The 15,628-nt window shown below is 40.1% G+C and overlaps 1 protein-coding gene across 2 annotated transcripts in view; it reads right to left on the bottom strand.

Annotated features, from left to right (window-relative positions):
- Positions 1 to 4,720: 4,720 nt before the first annotated feature.
- Positions 4,721 to 15,628, bottom strand: part of kirrel1b (kirre like nephrin family adhesion molecule 1b) — a 70,468-nt gene continuing 59,560 nt past the window's right edge. The window contains exons 12-15 of one of the 2 annotated variants that reach the window (XM_035670751.1): positions 15,283 to 15,390; positions 13,117 to 13,244; positions 12,385 to 12,495; positions 4,721 to 11,422 (exon numbers count right to left, since the gene is read on the bottom strand). In XM_035670751.1, the coding sequence (XP_035526644.1) occupies positions 10,787 to 11,422; positions 12,385 to 12,495; positions 13,117 to 13,244; positions 15,283 to 15,390 (983 nt within the window). In that variant the 3' untranslated portion in view covers positions 4,721 to 10,786. The remainder of the gene's footprint in view (positions 11,423 to 12,384; positions 12,496 to 13,116; positions 13,245 to 15,282; positions 15,391 to 15,628) is intronic. The other variant, XM_035670752.1, reaches the window with a different exon arrangement.

Raw genomic sequence — 15,628 nt, 5'->3', positions numbered from 1 at the left:
CTCCTGCTGCATGTGGAAGTGTCCTTAAGCGAGATACTGCACCCCAAATTGCTCCTGATGCTGTGTGAATGTGGCAAGACGTTTTCTGTGACAGGCAGTAGCATAATTACAGTTTACTTGACAAACATCAGACAAATTAATGATTAATGTTCATCAAACAGAGTTTCACACTTAAAGGATCAATTAGCGGCCGAGCGGTGTGACTTTCTGGATGTACGCAAAAAGGTCAGTGTTAATTGGATTTGTGTATTTGAGGTAAGTTTGAAACTGACCTTTAACTACAGCATCCCAATGAGGTCATTCTCAGTGCCAAAAAGCATTGTTTCTCAACGTTTAATCAAAATCAGTCCAGACTTCCGTCTGAGCTATTTACACTCATCTTCTATTTTATTCAGGGAGGATCTTTTGGGTGGGGTGGTAAGGGGTGGAGGTCAAGGAGGGTCTTAGTGTTGATTTTTAAAAGCATTTTACAGTACAGTACATGGATGCTTCAGTGCAAGACAATCACAGAGAAATGTATCTGTGACGGGAAGGCATCTGCATCATGGAGATGATATAACAATGCACAAAGTCATTATCTGACTGCATGCACTCTGCACCTTTATCCACTCAGGTCATGATTTAGTGCTTGATAACATCTTACTTTATTACCTGATCTTGAGGCCCTATCTTGAAGTGAAGCTGTTCCTCATAGCTGGTGTTCAAAAGATATTCAGCCAAAAAACAAGGCCTTCAGATCTAGTTTTAAGACCATCACAACTCCCATTTTGTGCTTTCATGTTATATTCCTAAATTAATGTGTGTAATACATTTGCAGCTATGCATAGAAAAGCTGAACACATTGCATAGAGAGTAGGAGGAAGATTAATAGAGGCCTTGCAGCACATTTTTGCTTTAGTAGTTTATATGTCTTTGTTTTTGATAATTGTGAGATGATTCTGCATAAACAGCAGTAAAGGCTTCCCTTCATATCTTCATATAGTCACATTTAACCTGTCCTGCCACTTCATCCCTTTTTTAATTACTTTAGTTTAATGTGTAATTCAGGTACCCGTAAATGTTGAACATTTTCACACTAAGATTTCATCTTTAATCCTTTCCTTTTTGCCAAATATTGAATGACATACTATAGATCTGTATTCATCAGTATGTATATATTATATGTTTAGACCAGTATGCTGGGCTGCAGTAAGTCCTCCCTTGTGGCGTGATGCTTACTCGTTTGATCAAATATTTATTGTAAACTGCAGACTGCCCTCAGGCTAGAGTCTTTCATTCTCCTTGGAGATTTTAAAGCTTTACTGTCTGATGTTTTTATGACTCTTGCAGGTTTTTTGATTAACTATTTGTCATTTGATCATTGGTTGTCTGGCCTTATTTGTGTTATTCTTATATGCTGTCTGCATGGTTGTCTCGACTATGAGTTTTCTTGTTCTCTCAGACAAGTTTTTCTTGTTTCTCTCAAATCACTACATGATTAAATAAAGTTAGATAAATATATAAATGATCAATAACATGCTGGTTTTGTACAAACGGTTACAGCTTGGACTGTTCCTAATCAGATATGTAGTGTATATATGTATATAGTTTGGCTACAGATTTTCTTTCTTACTCATTCCTTTTCTTTTCCTTGTCACCAGACTTGGTTGGTAGATTTTTTCTTTTAATATTCCAAATTCACTTTTAGGTTTTGTTTATGTTTTGTTGCTTGTTTCTCTGCTGCAATGATAAAGCACTGACTAAAATATATAAAAAAAAACTATTTTAATAATATTTTAGTTTGTGAATATGGCCAAATTAAAGGATTATTGATTATGTAATATAAACAACTTTAATAAAAACTCTCTGTCATTGGCAACAAGCTCCAAAAATGCATGTCGGTCAAACCCTGATTTGTAATCAAGTCATATCCAAAGTGTCTGTCTCTTTTCTTCTGTCCCTGACTCAACAGACCACATCAGTACAGTTACACCAAGGACGTCTATTATGAGTCACATTATCCTCTGGTTCAGTAATAAATAATTGCCTACATCCTAATTTACTCCCTTGCCTTCATTTCCACTCATCTCCCAATTCCACTCTCCCACCATAAGATGGCGACAGCATCAAGCAGAAAAAACCCCACAAGCCACTTGACAACTTCTCTGCCTTCGAGACACAAAGCCAGTGACATCATCTGCGGAGGGACAGAGGGTGTGCGAAGGACAAATGTCTTGAAATGCATTACATCATTCTCCACTAATATGATAATATATCTCAGGCGTTGAGTGCAGTGCCAAGTATGAGAGGGGCCATAATCCATACAACGACCGCTTCAAATGTGAACAAGGGGATAAAATGGAAGTGGTGGTGAAGGAGGGGGGTCCACTGGAGTCGGGGGTGCAGCACTGAAGGTTATTCCAGACATTATTCCTCAATGAGAGCGGAAGGAGAGAGGAGACGATAATCACTATTACACACTAAGTAAAGATGAGGAAGGGAGGCTATGATGTGTCCTGTCTGTTTTCTGTCCTTGTCTTTATTTTTCCTGCCATGTCTGTTATTTTTTTCTTGCTTTCGCTTTTTCTCCACCCTCATCTGTCCTGTCATTCACTAGAGAGGAGAGGAAGACTGGGGAGAAAAATGGTGAAAGGAGGAGTGAGGAGAAGTAATGAGACGAAGACGAGTGAGAAAAAGGTAGCAGAGAGGAGAGAGGGGCCGAAAAACAGGGAAAGGGAGAAATGAAAAGATGTAAGGAGTGGAAGAGTAACAGGGGAGAAGAACTGAGCGAGGAGAGAATGAGAGGAGAAGAATGAAAAAAGGAGGACAGAGAGGAGGAAATGAGAGACACCTGGAGAGAGGAGGAGAAGGTTGGACAGGTGAGAGTGGAACTGTCAAGAGCTACTGCAAAATCTGAAAAAGGGAGAGGATGACTGAGGAGAAAAAAGAAGAGAGGAAGTGGGAGGAAAGATGAAAGAAGAGGAGAGGAGGAAAAAGTTGCAGTGATGTGAGAAGGACTGACAACATGAGGTGAGGCAAGAGAAGTGAAATGAGAGTAGGAGAGGTGAGAGGAGGAATAAAGAGAGGAGAGGACAAAAGGAGATGAGAAGTCAGGGGAGGTGAAAGGAGGACAGAGGAGGACTGAAAGGATGAGGCAAGAAAAAAGTGTAGACAAGACAGTTCTGAAAGGTGGACTGACAAGGGGAAAAAGGAGAAGAGGGAAAAGAGGGGAGAGCAGCAGAAGGTTGCAGAGGTGAGAGGAGGACTGACAACATGAGGTGAAGAGGTCAGAAAAAATTGTGAAATGAGGAGTAAGGAGAGGAGAGGAAAGTTGGATAAGGAGAGGAAAGAAAGAGAAAAAGAGGGGAGGGGAAATAAGGACTGAGGACATATCTGGAGGAGAAGACCAGAGGAGCAGGGGATGAAAGGAGGAGAGAGAAAAGGATAAATGTTGAAAGGACAAGGAGGACAGAGAAAGAGGAGAAAGGGGAGGTTTGGTGATGAGAGGAGGTGAGATAAGAGGTGAGGAGAGAAGAAGAGACAAGTGAAAGGAGGGCTGAGGACAAGTGAAAGAAAAAAGACTGGAGGGGAGAGGTGGAGGAGGTTAGAAAGGTGTATGTAAAGAGGAATGAGAGGATGAAGCAAAAGAAGAGGTGAGCAGAACAGACAAAAAGAAAGAACTGAGGAGATAGAGGGAGGGAATACGGGTGAAAAGAGAGGAGAGGAGGATTGACAAGATGTGGCAATGAAGAACAGACACAGAAAAGGAAAAGAGAGGGGAAACCGGAGATGGTTGGGGACGTGGGAGAACGACTGAGCAGATGAAGCAAAAGCAGAGGAGGGGAGAGGAGAAGAGAAGAAACAACTAAAGATAAGGAGAGGAGACACAAGACGGAGGAGTGAATAGGGGGACTACTGAGGAGAAGAGGAGAGTAAAGAAAAACAAAGAAAGAAAAGGAAAAGGTTAGAGAGGCGAGAGAAGAGGTGGAGAGGATGTTATAGACATGAGAGTAAAAAAGAGACTGGAGGAGAGGAGAGAAGAGAAGAGAGGAGGACTAAGGACTAAGTGTAAGGGAAAAGATGTTCAAAGCACATTAGAAGAACATTATGTGTGAAAAGGAGTGACAACGTGAAGAAAGAGAAGAGGAGAGAAAAGTAGAAGAGCAAAGCAGGACATTCGAATAATTGTAAAGAGATTAGGCAGAAAGGAAAAGAGGAAGAGAAGAGGTGAAAAGAGGAGGGAAAAAAGGAGGACAGACCAGAAATGAGTTTTTAAATGAGAGGAGAGACTCCGCAGACGTTTGTCTCGGTGTTGCTCCAAGCTCCACTGTCACACTCAGGTAAAAACACTGCCTGTGTGCTATACATAGACACGCACTTACTCTCAACTTTAGCTGCTCGACATGAGAAACTGTCATAACAAGTGTTTGGGTGCAGTCATTCATAGTTTGACCTAAATAAACAGCAGTACGTGTGATACACAAACTTCTTTCAAAGTAAAGCGCCGAAACCATTTTTAAGCCACATCCTGCCCTACAAAAACAGAATATAATTTAATAAAATTAACTCTCTGTATAGTTCATTAAACTAGGCTTCGGCATGATAAATAAATACAAAATAAAGGAGCCTTTGCTGCTGTTCTTATGAAAGCTGTGTCTTCTTTTATTTTTTGTAATACTGTGGAAAAATAATTACATACAATTTGAAACAAAAAAAACAAAAAACAAAAACAAAAATCAAACAGAGAAATAAAGGGAAATTTTAATAATATCTTGTATGTTTTGTACAGGCGTTTTTCTTGAATAAAAGGGATAAACAAGTACTCAAACCCAACATGAACATAATACACATGTGAACAATATATAGGGATAAAAATAAAGAATTGTAGTATGGAGAATATATGCTTATTTGAAACACCCACACTGTTCCTCTCTTACCCACATGCACACCTCCACTTCAAACATTTGCAAGTGCAATATGGAATCCTTCTCACTGTACTGATCTTTGTCTTCATATGCTTAACGACACCGAGCTGAACATCAATTAATCCTGTTCACTCGTGCAGCTGTTTCAGAGAGCAGACAGGCTCAGCAGCTGGATGAGGGACGAGCTGACGAGCTCGGCTCCTTCCTCGTGTCCTAAGGCCACGCAATGTCTCCTTCACTCTGTCTTACCAGCTGTCCTGCTTTATACGAGGGTTTGACTGATATGGTTTCTCTGCTGACAATATTTAACCTTCAAAATGTGCTATTTTTAATCCCAAAACAGCATTTCTAACTGAATCTTCTTGACAAGGTGGAAATGCTTTTAAAGTGTCTATTGATAATAAAGTGTAAAATAAAATTATGATTACAGTTTAGATTTTAAAGGCAGTTTAAAGTTATAATCCTTCAGATTTTAGTCTTGGTTTATTTGTGGTATTTTGATACAGTTCCATGCGTTTTGTTTAAAATGGCATGTTTATCTACCACTAGGGGCAGTAAAGTGGCCTTGAGGGGCTACACAGAACAGAACAGCAACTTGTGTTTTGTTCACTCGCCTGATAATAAGACTGAATTATCATTTCACTTAATTATTCAGTCTGACATTGTGGTAATGTTGCCTGATCTTTGTTTGGGAGTCAGGGTTATTTTGTTTTGTTTTGCCCTACTATCAGTCAGTTGACGTGGATGCGGTAGCGGTTGCTAAAGGACCAATTAACAATTTTCACAATGACCGAGGAAATATGCTGATTTAAGAGTTATTTCCATAAGTCCAGTTACAACGACTTGTAAAGCTGAATCATTTTCATTCACATTTGTTTCTCGTCTCTATTTTTCCTGAAAGTAGCTAGTCCTTGTGCTAAAGCAAGCACAGGAAGATAATGTCGCCGTCCTTGATCCCGCCTACAAAGCTCTGATTCGGCTCAAGCTCTAATATTAATCACTGAAAAAAATAGATCACAAGGCAGTGACTGTAAATACATTAAATGGCTGCATTGATACCATTTTGATTTCATAAATAGAATCAAAAATGGGGTTTTATTTCATAAAAATCCTAAGGAATCTAACTTTAACATCAGTTAGGTATGATACTGCCTTTTAATTGATTGTAATGTTACAAAAATGATTATTGAACAATTAAATGAACGACTACAATCTGTAACGGAAATTAAATTTCAGACCATTTGTGTGTAGCTGTGCTCAGGAGGAACCTCCATCATACCAGCAGATGACATCGTTACTGCTTGAGCAATCTCATATTGGCCCAAAACAATCAGTCAAACCCTAATTTCTACAGTCCAGTGGTCCCAACACAGTACATGTGCATGTATGGAGACACAAACATTAGGTAGCGTACATACAAACACACACACTGTCACCCATGAGCATACACACACATAAACACAATAAACACGAATGGCTGCTGCATTTGTTTGTCTGCTCAGTTCACTTTTTTGTATTTTTTTTTTTGCACAGTCTTTTGGCACTCACTGAGGACTCCAAAAGGTAAAAATGGACACTGAGCCACTTGAGTCAGTCTTGGCCAGAGATGGCACAGCACAGCACAGCATGGAACAGAGCAGTTAGCTGTGGGTCTGGCCTGGTTCTAGCCTGGGTTGGCCTAGTTGAGACAGAGTTTTGGCTATTTGTGGCCTGGCTGAGCAGTCGTTTTGGCCACAGACACACAACCCCTCTCTCTCTTATTCACTGGGTTGATTAATCAGAGCCCCCCTATCCGATGCACGCAAAATAAAATACTGTATATAAAAGTTTAAACACACACTTTTGACCACAGTCATTTCTTCTACTGGTGATGTAACACCATAAAGTAATATCAAGAAAATAAGACTTAAAATACTGATTTTCATAGAAAGAAACAAGAAATAAATGAACACTGATGTCATGAACAGACTCCCAATCCCCAACATACACACAATAATACAAGCTAGATTGCTATACCTACTCCATATGTTATCATCAAAATTTGGAAGAAAGCTATGAGAGAAAGGTTTGCTATGTCGTGAGGAGTTTTTTTTTTATTCATGAAAAGACAGGTTCAACCTCTAAATTTGGAAGCTGGTAGGTGGTTATTAATATGACACAGGGGAAAGAGTAGAGAGTAAAGCGCATCAGTACCGCGGAGAGAGGTACGTAAGGGGAAAACAGGGAAAAAGACATGAAATAACAACCAAGTGGAGTAAACAATTCCAGATTCCCTCTTAAACCGCATATTTTTCAATGGTGAACCAAATCATAACCTCTGTTTTTAAATTTTTGGCATCTATGGTGTCTTTTACATATTTATGTGTCCCCACTGTCAACAGACTGTAAATAGTTAAGAGGTAATGACTAAGTACCTGGATGGCCTGGCTGTGTATTTGTTGGCCTCAGAACCTCCTCGGTGTCAAATTTACTCATTCTACACAAGGTCATAACGACATTTCAAGTCAGATGCAAAATACTGCACCGCTACAACTCTGTAAAAAGGTTGTAAAGAGGTAATAGTATGCAGTACCAAGGCTGTGATAACCATATAAATTTAAAAGGGCGCTCCATCTGCCGTTCTTCCCTCTATAACTAGTGAAATGGTTTATATAGTGACCTTGGAGCTACAAGGTTCCATCTGATATTCTAATCAGAAATGGTGTGGCTGTGGTTTCCTTTCTGAAAGTGTTTATTCAAAATAGAAGCAATAAATACACTTTTTACTGCCCCTTAGCACAATAGCAATTACCATAATATACTGTATCTGTGAGGGGTTGATAGGGTGGCTGATAAGTATAAAGACTCAATGATTACCTCTAGAGGTGGTGAGATTTCTGGCTTCACTTTTCAACCTCTGGTCTTTTGAAAAGCACCATCTCATCTATCATTTTTTAACTGCTTACAAAATGTATGGTCGAGAAAGAAGTGGGTGAATCTTTGTTGCATAAAGTCTTGATTACTTTGATTATCCAATAAAGCATATGTGCCCTTAAGAAAAGGAAAAAATTAATTGTTGAAAAAAACAATGGTTGGTTGTCAAAACAAATTTAAAAATGTCATGTATTATTTAATGTGACTTAAGAAAATGAAGAAAGAAAAGTTGCATTAATGATGGAACCTCATAATTTCAAGCGCAGTATATATTAAAGATTGATGCTGCTGCTGTGGCGTCAACACATGATTGTCACCATAAAAGGTGAAGTTGTGCGATGGTATGATTAAGGTGCAATCCAATCCAGTCTCGCCAACAAAGCTCAGTTTTCAAACATGAACCAATTCAACCATGAACCGGTGAACTTCACGGCAGACAATGGCAACTGTTTTTCACTGATCTTACTTAAGCACGAGTAGCTGCTTTATACAAGTGTTTTCAGGGCTCTTCACACGGCGAGCAACATTAAAAGTGGCTCAAATGATTTCCTGTTGAGGTGAATGTCTGGAGAAATATCTCACATAAGTTGGATAAAACTGAATTTCTTGTGCTCCTCATTAACAGCCAATTAGTTGCCTGAATTATGTTAAAGATGTGATTTTGTTATGTGAAGAGTACAAAATAGAGCTTCAAAGCTTTCAGTTCTCTACCACTATCTAAATGTCTTAAAACGCTGGGTCAACAGTTGCATCCACAGTTGGCATTGTTGGTAAAGTAATTTTGGAAAAGTAAGGTTTCCTTTTTAAAACTTCTTACTTATAATAACTCTTCAAGATTTTAATATCAGGCAAGGAAATCATTTTATGGTTCAAACTTAACTCACTCAACTGCTACGGTAGACAGGTACAATCCACACTGCTTTTGTCAGCCTTTTGTAAGCTGATCACAGTGTGAATTTGGAGAGTTTTTCCAACAGCTGCAGAAGTTGCAAGATTTTCTGCGGAGACTAAACAGACAAATCAGATTTTCTCTCTTGGTGAAAAACAAAATGATAGCAGGGTGGTGGAGATTCTTAAAACATGGGACTTGTACAGTAGCTGCATCAGTAGAGGTTAGAGTATACACACTGATCATTACGAACCTGCGCGGTTAAAGGCCAATTACACGTACCAAAGCTGACACAATGTAATGGAAAACTCTCAGACATAAAATACCACCAAATTTTCTGTTGAACAAACCAGCATACTAACATATAAATGTACAAAGTACCATATGAGCTAGATAGAACCATCTGTACCTTCATTTTGATATGTTAGACTACACTCATCGAACCGTCTCATCGCTTACAAAGTTTACAGCAGCGCTCAAAGTGGGCAGCTGCTTGTTGTCATCCATCATTTTGAATGTCGTCGACGTTTGAAAGAAGGCAGTCCAGTCAGAAGACTGGAAGTCAAAGAAAGAGTTTCACACCAAACAGAGATATTCACCAAAAAGATTTTCCCTTGCTGGATATCAGTCAGTTTGGAAAGAAGCTCTTCGGATTTTCTAATTTAAATCTACAACATCCACTTTAAAAACACCATCCATCGCTTTTTAAAGAAACTCAAAACGTTTCCAATAACGATCACATCGCCACATACACATTAAAAAGTGAGTTTCACCCAAAACGCTGAACCTTTGGTCCACAACTCCTTATAAAAATACTATAAAATGTTTCTGAATGCCATTTTTTTTCATACGTTTCGGTATAAATATGGAAAAAAAATCTATCCTACTGTGCAAGTGAGAGAAACAAATACTTTTTGACACTTGAGGGTAGGGGAGGTATCTTTTTGTACAAATTGCAGAAATTCATTGAATGAAAAAGCGCTCCCGCCACACCTCGTTTCACGAATACTGTATACAGCATTGACCTCGAGTGAAATGTTAAGTATAGAAATGTATCATGATGATAAAAAATGCGAGATGAGGAAGAGATTGAGCATATAGAGACGCTTGCTACCACTCCTTTCCCTTTCTCTCAAATGTGGCATATCCAAAAAACCTCTTTGTCCAGAGAATCTCATTGTCCACTCTTTACAAAAGAAGACACACCTTTAATAGATTGTGTGTGTTGGCACATAAGCATTGGCACTCTGGTCACTAACTGTACCACTTTAAGAAGCTTTGTCCCACTTAAATCAAGGTAGATCTTGTAAGCAATGGCCACTGGGCAGGTTTTAGTGAGGAAAGGGGATCGAAAAGTGCCAAATATATTTATAGTCCAAGCTGCCCCGTTGCTGCAGTACATAGAAACAAATAAGTCTTTAAAGATCTGCTTGTATGTGTGTGTTTTTTTTTTTGCAATATGTGAGAGTCAGGAAAATGCAAAAAGTGTGTATTACAGGGAGGTTTGCTGTGAGTCACTGTACTGCATCACACTGTATAGGTTTGTACAAGGAAATAACTTTAAAATGACCCAAATCTCCATTTGCGCTTATTTACAGAGATGGGGTGGATGGAGGAAAATGTGATGCAGGGAGATGATCCAAGAGCAAGACGAGGATTGCAGGAAGAAAAAGGATCATCTCCTTCTCCTTAAGCTCCTAGCACTCTTCTTCTTCCTGTCTTCATAGTGCTCTTCTTCTCTTTTTGTCTCTTTTCTCTTGATTGTGGCTCTCGCTGTTGCTTTTGTTGGAGCATAAACACTGCACGCAACAGAAGGTCTGCGCAAATGTGTGTGAATGTCGCTTTGCATGTATTGTATGTATTGCTGCTAACTGTATTATATGCGATGCTGCTAACTACTGTGCGTTGTTGGCGTGTTTCATTAGTTCAGAAAATGAACCAAATTCCATGCACTGGATGCGATGGAAACAGAAAACAGATTTGTTCATGTATTTTTTTTTATATTTATTATGATTTTGTTTTATGTGTAATAAGTACTGCTGCTGCAAAAAGCAAGTCAAAGAGTGTGTATGTGTGTTTCTCAAACATGAGTCTGCATCCGCTGTGTGTGTCTTTGGGAATAGTCAGAGGGCGGAGATGAGTACGAGAAGCGAGTGGAGCTACCATACTGCCCTAGTCCGGTTTCAGGACTTTGTTGTCCCGGCCCTGGTCCTGGCCCTGGCCCTGGCCCTGGCCCTGGCCCGGTCCCTTGTCCTGTTGGATACATCTCATAGGCTGGTCCTTCCTCTATAGGTGGAGCAAAGCCCATGCGGTAGCTGGGATACTGGGAGGGGTATCCGTAGTTGTCGTAGGCCAGCTGGGTTGTGTTGTCCAGCAGGCCGCAGTCTCCGGGGTAATCTCCAGGCGATTGAAGAGCTGGATTGGGAGGTGGTTGCTGGCTCTGTGGCGCCCTGGAGAATGTGTTGAATTGGGCATAGGTGGCATGGGACATCCTGGAAGGGGGGCGGGGGTCGTAGCAGCCTGCCCTTGAACCTGGCACTCCGCTGGGGGGAACAGCACTGCTGGCGCCAGCTGGGGGTCCGCCGGAAGTGGCACCAGCTGGTCCGCTGTTTGGGTTCGGGGAGCGAAACTCTCCCTGGTAGTGGATGGCACGGGACTGGGGGCGCGCCTCATCATGGGTGGTGGCTCGGACATTGTAGTAGCCATTGGTTGGATCCTGTGATCAGAGGGGAGATTATTAGTACTTTAGTCCTATTCTAAGTGTACCGGTCCGGTATATAAGAACAACAACACTGGTTGAGTGGTAAAGACACCTAAACATCTGATTGTGTTTCGGTTAGCTTGGCATGAAACAAGCCATGGTAGTTCTTTCACATTTGGGTGTAAATAATTCTGTAATGGTGTCAGTTATAAAGAAAGACTGGGAGCTTGTATGTAGAGGCACATGGAACTATCGTGTTGTACTTATAGCATTAACAGATTTCAAGTAAAAAACTGTAGAAAAAAGTAAAAAGATACTGACCCAGACAACTTAACTCTTAACACGTCTCCTATTATACCATACTACATCCTCCTCATATTGTTTGTACTGTATATTGTCAGTCACATTGCAGCTTGATGTGGTTGGTGATGTCGGTGCAGTTGGTGGCGTGCTGTTGTTCATGCTATGTCCAAAAATGTAATGGTGTGTGAGCGATGCAGTGCACAGTATGTGTATGAACACGAGACACAGTGATACAACTTAATTTTAGCAGGATAAGCAGTAAGTTTGTTTTCTCCTTGAGTTTTGTTGGTTTGTAAAAGTGGGAACTAAAACTAAAAAGAGATTTTAGCTCCAGTCTAGCTTAAAGAAAACAAAATGTGGGGTTGATAATGCTCTGTCCTGGCAGAATCCTGCAAATGATGCATAAAATAATCACCAGCGTTTGTTTTTTGGATACATGAGCAGAACAGATTATGAATGAATGTAGTATTGTTATAAAAACCAAGCTTCTAACTTCAGTGCAAATGCTGAACCTGAGGGAAAAAGTAGGAACTGGTAAATGGCCTCTTAATAATGGATATGACCACAAAGTTCATGACATATGAAACGTCTGTGCACCATGCAAGATATCATGTTCAAGATGCTGCTGAAAGAAATATAAAAATGCCAAAATATCGAGCGAGCAGCCATCTCACCTTGAGCTCGTACTCCTCCCTGGTGTCGCTCTCGCTCCTGATGTCCTGCTTCAGGTCCATGTCGTCTTTGAACGGCTGAGTGGAGGGAGAGAGGGAAACAGAGGGCAGAAACTAAACCATCAAACAACGAAACACACACACGGAAAGAGGGAGGGTAAGAAAGGAAAGGAGAAGGAAGAGAGGGAGGGGAGAGGAAAACAGAGTTTCAGGTTTTTCATCCCAAGAGAGTGGAAGACGAGAAACGGTTAGTTGTTTGGAAAAAAGGTTTTGGGCCGAGCTTTAAAACCGCTTCAGGAGAGCCTTGTCGATTAGATTCTCCAGCACCTCCAGGGTTGAACGCTCTTCTAAAAGGAAGAAGAGTGTCTGTGTCTTTATGTGTGAGTAGGAATAAATGCGTGTGTACTATCAATTTTTCTTTGTGTGCGTGTGATTTTTTGGTATTCGCAAATATTTTTGTGCATGTACTGTGAGTAGATTTTGAGTTGAGTGTGCGTGTTTGTATGTATATTTATGATGTGTGAGAATGTGTTTTTGTGTGTGTTCGCAGGCAGGCCTTGTGCATCTGTGTCTGTTTCATTGTGTGTGTTCACGTGTGTACTTTCAAGTGCGAATGTGTGTGTCTGCCTCTCCTGCCATGTTGCCCTTTGTGTCGGTGTATCTGTACATTTAAGGCCATTGACCCATGCGCCTCCTCTCCACGGCCCCCGGTGACTCAGATGGGTGTCTACTCACGGAGTACATGGCCTTGACCATTCGGGTTGCTGTGGAGACGTCGGCTGCCTCCTCCTCCAGGCTGTGGGTCTCTTTGTTGACCGTCTCTACCTTGATGTCTGGTTTACCGAGGGTGACACCCCGGCGACCTGGAAGAAAAACACAACCTCTGGTCATATTCTGGGTTAACGTCAAGATAATTTATTTAACTATTTAACAGTCTGGTTAAAAAAAGCAACCAAAACAACAACAACAACACTTTATTATCTTTAATGTTTTTTTTTATCTGACTTCGTCTCATTATCTGCCTTGTTTCTCTTATTTTCTCTCTGTTGATATTGGTGCATTAAGCAATTTGGCATGCTGGCAGCCTCAAAAGGCGGAAAGAGATAATGATTTGAATTTTGAAGACTTCAGTATTCACCATGAGGAAATGAGATGTCAGAGAACGGCACATTCCCATGGTATAAATATCCTCTTAGAGGCTGCAAGCGTTGGAAATGAAGATGAACATTTTATGGTAGATCTTTCAGTCAGAAGGTCTTATGATTGTTGATGATATAGCCCCAAGTGTATGTGTAGGATTTCTACATTTCTGACAATGGTGTCCAATTTTAAAAAGACACTGTGAGGTTGTCTTATTTTTCTACAAACAAAAAAAAAATGTAATCACGTTAAAAACATCTACGCATAGGGGATTAAATTCTACATAAGGCCATAGTATCAAAAGCCAGGAAAAGGTGTCTGAGGACTTTATCACTCAGACATTGTACAGGATATTGTAATACTGAACTGTAGACTCCTTAATATTTAAATACCTGCTCTTAGTTTCTGGTGGAGCAGAAGGTGGTAAAAAGGGTCTGCATTTATTCCAGTTTTCTCTTCAATTTTTTGTTTAACTCCTGACCAAATACTATATGCAACAGAAAAAGAAATGCAATACTCTGAGCAAAAAGATGAATCTCAGACCTATACCTTGCTGTAAATAAATGTGCTGGCAATTGTTTGTGTCTCATATTTGATGAAGCACCAGAGTCACTTTTGCATGAAAGTCACGACGGCAATTTTATTAGGTCAGACCACTAATATTCATGTAACAATTCAGACAAGGCACAAGTTTGAATCGAGTGCTGTCACATTAACATAAAGGCTACAGCAGCACAAGGTTAAATATGCACAGGTAGAGATTAAATATATTTTATTCATTCATTTTAGTCATTTCATTAAAAAGGCTTTAGTTATGGTGGGATAGGAAAGTATTTTATATGAAAGAAAATACACAAGAAAGAAAAATAAATTGGATTTCGGGCCAAAAAAACAGGCATATATGTTAAACACTATTTTGTGCAGCCTAAACTGAGAATACTACTCACTTAATTGATATATCCCTACCATAGTAGGGTGCAGTCAATACTTGTCAACATGAACAGCTCTCTTCCAAAAGCAGAAATCTTAAAAGTAAAGATTTAAATCTGTGAAGTCTTCAGCTGCATCATACAATAAATGAGAGACGGCTTATCTGGAGCCACGGCGATGTTTGTTTGAGTTTCTATTTCCAAACCATATCTTCTCTGAAGTGGTGTTATCAGCTCTGAACCAGAAAATATACTCTTATCCCCAGAAAATCCCTCTGGGGACTCTGCCAGTCACCTTCGTTGTCTTTCCCGATTCTTTATTTGCTATGGAGCAGCTCAAAATTAAACAACTTAAAAGACACCACACGTTCATGGCTCCCTGGTTTGCGGAAGTGTGGTTTGTGTTTATAAAAGCTAATTGGATTTGCCCTAGGCTGTAGAAATATCATATAGGAATTCATAATTTAAATACTATTCACCTTTAAATGCTCTTGTTTTCTGCTCTGTTATTTATGCACTTCATCTAGTGTACAAGCGGCATATAAATACGATTTATTTAAAAAATAATCATACAATTCCATGTCAATGGAATCAAAAGGGAAACGTACAGTAGGCGTTTTAAGGCAGTTTGCCATATTATATGAATATTCATTAATCTCATTTGAATAAAATGCTATACAGCTTGACATATGTTCTTTTCTTCAAACGCAGAGAGCCAGAATGACAGATAGGGAGAGTGGATGAAAGAAAGACTGATGGACACATACAGTACCCCTATACACACACACACACACACACACACACACATTAGAGAGCCACTGTGTGCACTCACTGCCTTTGCGTTGGCGGTAGAGGAAGAAGGCAAGCGCCAGTAGAAACATGAGTAGCAGAATGGAGGAGCCCACCGTACCACCGGCGATAATTCCCACTGGAACAATATCTGAAACAAACACAACAGAAAAGGGGTTGGGGTTGAGGGACAGCTGCTGCCTCATTGTTACAGAAACCTGCACGGATGTTGTCGTTTAAGCATAAGTCCTGTTGCGTCCCACAGTAGCTTAATATTGGATCTCTGAGGGCTGGTAATGTTGATAACGCATGCAAGTCAGACAAGGGATAAAAATGCTGTTAGTGTACATGTGGGGACAAATCCAAGCTCTTTCTCTCTCTCTCTCTCT

This window comes from Morone saxatilis, unplaced genomic scaffold (genome assembly GCF_004916995.1).
Source record: "Morone saxatilis isolate NCDOM2014 unplaced genomic scaffold, NCSU_SB_2.0 Contig23, whole genome shotgun sequence".
Taxonomy (NCBI): domain Eukaryota; kingdom Metazoa; phylum Chordata; class Actinopteri; family Moronidae; genus Morone; species Morone saxatilis.
Note: the sequence above shows the minus strand (reverse complement) of the source record. Positions and strands in the feature narration are given on the sequence as shown.